The sequence below is a fragment of the Anser cygnoides genome, chromosome 3 (assembly GCF_040182565.1).
Source record: "Anser cygnoides isolate HZ-2024a breed goose chromosome 3, Taihu_goose_T2T_genome, whole genome shotgun sequence".
NCBI classification, from domain to species: Eukaryota; Metazoa; Chordata; class Aves; order Anseriformes; family Anatidae; genus Anser; species Anser cygnoides.
Genome location: NC_089875.1, coordinates 57,117,191 through 57,123,190, shown reverse-complemented (window position 1 = coordinate 57,123,190; position 6,000 = coordinate 57,117,191). Strand labels below are relative to the sequence as shown.

Sequence of the window (6,000 nt, the reverse complement as noted above, 5' to 3'; positions counted from 1 at the left end):
CGCTCTGCTTTGTGTTCACGTTTATTGAAGACCTGCATTATTTCTCAGTGATTGTCTCGTGCTGCAGCAAGGTAATGTTTTCCCTTCGTCTAAAGGAAGAGCATTGAGGGGTACAGTTCGTCACTGGTGTTCTGCCAGACTGAACAGGTTTGCAGTTGTGCTTTTAGGTTTTGCAGCAGTGCCTCCTGAACTGTGTACAGCCACTGGCTCTAGAGCCATACGGGTCTGCTGCAGCGTTCTTGTTCGCTTCCCGTTAGACACGTAAAGCTCTTGTGCTTCTCTGGTGTCGCGTTAATTCAGAATATAGTACCTCTGTGCAAATTCTTGCAACTCCAACGTTGTCCTTAATCCCACCCAGCTGGGAACCCCGCTGCAGATGTGGCTAGGAGGTATGTGGGAGTTGTCTGAGGAGGTGGGAGTTGTCTGCGCTGTGGGACACAAATGGTAAGGCAGGAAGGGAACGCTGAGAGGAATTTGTCAGTCCTCCTGCGTGGGGTTGTCCGGCACTGTTGTGTACCTGTACTGATATTTCTAGTAGCAACAGTGATCAAGTTTTAATTGCTGTTTAAACAGGCTTTCACTGTGATTTGCGCTTTGTGGTGCTAGGCAGTGTAGCTAGCTAGGAAAGGAGAATTTTTCATTGGTGAAAATGTCAATTTTGTACAAAAAAAAAAGGAAGAAATAGTTTTATCAGTGGATATTCTAAAAAAAAAAATTTGGTTTTGGTTCTCTTTTTTTGTTTTGGTGAGCCCCTACCTAAAAATCTCATCAGACTATAAGGAGCTGGCTGACTATTTGCAGCTGGCAAAATACAGTTGTTGTTTCTTCCCTGAAGGAAAGTTGAGAGAGATGTTTTGCATTAAAAGCATACATGCTGAAGGAAGGTTTCTTACCCACCTTATCTTACTGCTCTACTGTTCCAAAATAAGACACCGCTCTTGCTGCAAAGTATACATCTAAATAGTCAACACTGACCAACAGTATAAAAAGCTTAAATTTTAAGCTTTAACTGTATTAAATTTTAAGCTTAATATTAAATTTTAAGCTTAAACTGTAACCAGCTCTGCTGGTTACAATTATACAGTGATTGCAGTCCATTGGGTATGATAGCTACTGAGACTCTCACAAGTAACATTAATAATGAGATTGAGAACAAACGAAATTTGACTAAAGCTCCCACTTTTACTTCCCAAGCTTCTCCGTGTGTGACTGCACTGATTGTTGTGGAGGTTTTTTGTTCTCCGTATCTTTTATAAAAATCAGCGCTGCCGTACTGCCTACAGAAAAGGAGTTGATTTCCCAGAAATCACTAGCCTGGTGGAAATGGCACTTCCGTAGCGTGATGTGAGCAGGAAGCTGATGAAAACAAATCTCAACAGAAGAAAAGGGGAGCAGGTATGGAACAGTTACACTGTCGGTCACTCGGCCTTTGTTCACGTTGTGGTGGGGCCGGGCTTAGTCCAGAATAAGTAGGAAAGAATCCTCCCCCTCCTACAGCCTGAGTCTTCTGTGATGGTTCCCCAAATGCAGAGCAAGCCTGGCCCTGCTTCACTTGTCCAGGTCACAAGTACCTGCCTCTGAAAAGCTCCTGGCTGACGTGTTGGGCACGGTGTGAAGGGTAATGCAGTGAGGGAGCGGATTCTTCATTCTTTGCTCCGTCCTTTTCAGCTGGACTGTTACTTTCCCTTGGTTTGCTGTGATTGAACAGCGTGTGCTGTCACTGGTGGTGTAAAGTAGGGATTTGTACTTTAATGGGCAGCTTGCCACATACACAGACATAAGGGGAAATGGTAAAGGCCAGATATTTTTCTTAGTCAAGGAGAGTAATAAAGTAGATTTTATTTGACTTGTGTAAATCCACTTTAATTGGCTTTCCTGCTAACACTTTCATTACCATGTAAATTAGCTGTCCTAGAGCTGCTAATTATCTTAGCAGAAGATGTTGGCCATGGTCATATAAGGTACTCTTTCTTTTTTATTGCTCTTAGTGTTTTATACTGAACTTTGCCCATAAATAATCACTGCATTTTTAAGGGGAGGATGACGAGGGTAAGGGGCTGTGCCACATTGTAGGGAGTTGACTATCCTGCTGCTTCGTGGTTCACCAGCTGGCTGCTGTGCTGAACTGGCACCTCTGTAAGGAGCTTAGCTCTGGGTTTTATTGGTGTTGGGTGCTGGGGAACGAGAGAGCAGAGGACGGCAGGTGCTCAGACAAAGGCAGCATCCTCCCTTACAGGATGCCGTGTGTTCAAAATTTGGTCACGGCCGTGAGATAGCGAGGTATTAATAGTGCCTGAATCCCAGTTTCCAAGCAACTGAGAACAAGTCAAATAATTTTCCTGTAGGGGAAAAAAAAAAAAAGCTCTGAACTTTCTTTTAATACAGCTTTTCTGCAGAGAACCTGAAAACGAGAGAGGAATTTTTTTTAGCCTTACCTACTGCTTTAAAACATTCTCCTTAAGAGAGGCATCAAGAGCTTTTATTATTAAATTAACAAATTACCACAAGATGTTGCAATCATATTTAACTGCTTGCTTCAAACAAATGGCACCTCTCCAAAACAGTTTTACTGCACAGGTGAGGTAAGAGCCTGCACAGCTACGGCAGATGACAGATGTTTTAGCACCATGGGTATCCTCACCGAAATCTTGGGCTTCTGAGAGGGATGACTGATGCTTCATTATGAAGATCAAGCCTGCTTCGAGCTGAGCAGCCACACTTCATGAGCGCACCGTGGTAAGTGACCGATAGACAGACTCACCTGGAACACTGTCCCCATAGGCTCAGGTGGAAAAATGCAAGGGGGAAGCACGGCAGCAGTACGCACAGGAGTACTTGCCTGGAGGTTCTCCAGTGGTAACAGGGGTGATGCTTCCCCTGCTAGGGTGTCGTATTCTGAATCATGGAACACGATCACCTTTTAAACTTTTAAACAAATGCCTTTTGTTTGCAAGAACCTGCATAGAACAGATTATGCAGTCTTACACTGCGTTTTACCTGCCTCCTAGGGACACTCCCTCTACTGATGCACGGTGCACCCGAGCAACAGATCTGTTTATGCGTGCTTCTGAAATTTGTCTGTAGTCATAGATGCAGTTGCCTGTTTCTAGCTCCACTTCTAGTTTGCCCCACTCACAGTCACAGCTCCTCGGGTCGACTTGGCCCTCTGCAGCGTGGCTTAAAAAAGCTGCTGAGGTTAACAGGAAGCACGTGGCAGATTCTTCCCAGGTACGGAATAAACAGACTGCATGGCTGATGTCTGGGGAACACTGCTCGTAGTTCTGCTTCCATTGTCATAGTACACACCTTCTGTTTTCAACACAGGACTGAGGTAACAGGGTAAGTACTAGGGGTCGTCAAGACTGCAGTTATCTCTGGGAAGACAACGCCTAAGCCTTTCCCCAGTGGAAACGTCCTAGCAGAACACTAGCAGTGCTCCTGCTGTAAGTTATGCTGGTGTGTATTCCCCCTAGGGAAGTTTGTTCCAGAATAACTATAGCGGTCTAACTAGTCAAGATAAGGGTGCTTTATTTTAGGTGACAGAAATAGGTTAATATATAGTTTACAGAAAAATGTTTTTCTTAATATCTTTTTTTCCATATATCATTACATGTTCTAAAATATGACTTGTAACTGAAATAAAACATCTTAAGATGGATTAATAAAAAGAAATAACTTAGAATAAAGAACTTCTCAAACAGACTGTAGATAGTGTTAGGTTGCTCTGTACACGTCCCTCCAGGGGCAGCATCTTTGTCTTTAAACATGGCAATGAAATGTAGCACGGACAGATGGTATTTCCTTAAATATAGAGCTTTGTGCAAAAGGTTTTTATTTTGCATCATAATTATGGGGATTACATTAAGGGGACAAATTTTACAATTCTAAATTATTATTTGTGTTCGCCAAGGCGTTTTTGTTTTGCTCTAAGACAATCAGTTTGTCGAACCCTTCTGACAGCGCACCATTGTCTTCGTCATCACTGAACGTAACCCAGTGACTGAAATCTTTTGAGCTGGGGACTTTTAAGTTTTCTGGAGTATGTGCTGAAGAAGTAGTTGATGCTGCCTGTAGGGAAAGATGGCAGGAAGAATCCAGGTCCAAAAGACTGGTGTTCTTTGCAAGGGAGCTGGTATCTGAGAGCTGGGGACGCTGCCCTTCTGGTAGAGGAGCAGGACCCTGAAGGTTCGCGATCCGTTCTGTATTTGGTGCCAACTGTTTCCTTGTACTGTTTTCTGGGCTGGCAGAGAACGTAGGGGCTAAGAGGGCAGACTGCATGGGGGCAGCGTGAAGGACATTGGAGTCCTGAGGCTGGGGGCAGAACCCAGGATTGTTGTTGTTGGAGTTGAACATTAACCCTCTAAGAAGCGGGCTGTCACTGCTCTGCAGAACTTGCAGGTGAAGAGCTGCAGGAGCCGACTTCTTTCTTCGTGGTGGCACCTTCGGGACAAAGGATGTGCTCTGGGGAGGCAGCGCACTGGCCTCAGCTGTGCTTGGTGAAGGGAGCTGCTTCTCACTGCTCTCCTGAGGCTTCCCAGGTTGTGCTGTTCTGGGCTTTGGGACTGGAGTAATCTTGGTCGGACTAAGAATAGCCGCGGCTTCTAGCCAGGGCTCTGTTGAGCCAAAAGGATTCTGTGCTGCCTGTTGGTCAAATTGCTCATCTGTAGACATGGCCTGAGGGGGGGGAAAAGGAACAAGAAGTTTGAGAACAAAAATGGTACCTTAAGCTGTGAGTCACTTTTAGCACAAGTTTTATTTATGGCATTACTGAGAAAAGCTGACAGTTCTGGAAGAAAAAAGCAGTACAAAGAGGAGGCTTGACAGCACAGTTTGAAACTGTACCTGCTTAGTTCTGCCTCAGCCAGCGTGCCTTGGGCCAGTGTTCATTTACAGGGTGCTATGTGAGGACAAGGATCCTACAGCCTGTTCACTCCCTGTATGAAAAATAGCTCTTTCTGACCATCTCTCTTTCATGTTAGGATTTAGCTCTAGGTCAAGTTGACGCAGTTCTGAGGAGTTATTTATTTGTTACATCTCCCTGCTGACTAGTATTATTTAAGCAAGAATGCATAGGGAGGGCTAAATTAATGGGGGGGGGGCATTAGCTCATGTCTGTGGGTGTGTTCTGATACATAAGGTTGAAGGACAATTAGTCTAAGCTAACCCAAGAAATGCATTAATGGCCCTGTCGTGTCTCACTGATGCTAGCAACTGAAACTAAAAGTAAACTCTTCCGAGTGCAATTTAGAATATATCCGCTATTTAAAAATATGAAACTGGAGCCCACATCAGACCAAGAGGGCAGGGGTTGCTTCAGATTTCTCAGTGTACTCACTGTGACTGAATGCAAACATTTTAAGTCTTTATTGCTGTCCCATAGTGCTAAAGATAATGCACAGGCTTTTTAGTAAGTATTTCACGACGGGCACATCCCCTGTCATTTCTGTCTGTATTAACGCATGCTTTTGAGTGTGTGGCTGTTTGAACGGTTGAGGCAGGTTGGATAGAGGCGTTCATGTACAGGACTCACATCTGAACTCACTTGGATGGAGGAATGTGTAAGTCTGATATCAGAGTCAAACTGAAATAGATAAATTCCTGCAAGAGATTTCATATAACACCAAGACAGCACTTTACAGGAGTGCCCTGGGAGCGGGTGCAAAATAAACAGGAAACAACTAGACCATTCGTTGTTATTGAATGATTAAGGAAAAAGCACACACTGGTGTCTGTTTTTTCTTCTTTTGTGTTTTTGCTCAGTGGAGATGGCACAAACTCCATTACAGAGAAGGGGTGAATGCCTTGGCAAAGGAAGGTAGGGCAGGATTCCTAACAACTTGGAACAGAGCTTGCTGAGGTTCTTTCAAAGGAGGACTCTGAAAGGTTACATTTGTGCCTCTCTTGTACTTAAATGGCTTTCTCCATTAAATAATCATTTCAGCAGCCCTAGGAGGTGAAGAAATACAGCCATTGTAGAGACCTGACAGATTAAAAACCCAC

The 6,000-nt window shown here is 44.2% G+C and overlaps 1 protein-coding gene across 3 annotated transcripts in view; it reads right to left on the bottom strand.

The window, feature by feature from the left end:
- Positions 1-3,511: 3,511 nt before the first annotated feature.
- SYNJ2 (synaptojanin 2) overlaps positions 3,512-6,000 on the bottom strand; it is a 64,312-nt gene continuing 61,823 nt past the window's right edge. For all 3 annotated transcript variants that reach the window (XM_048080765.2, XM_048080767.2, XM_013178224.3), the window contains exon 27: positions 3,512-4,674. In XM_048080765.2, coding sequence (XP_047936722.2) covers positions 3,877-4,674 — 798 coding nt within the window. In that variant the 3' untranslated portion in view covers positions 3,512-3,876. The remainder of the gene's footprint in view (positions 4,675-6,000) is intronic.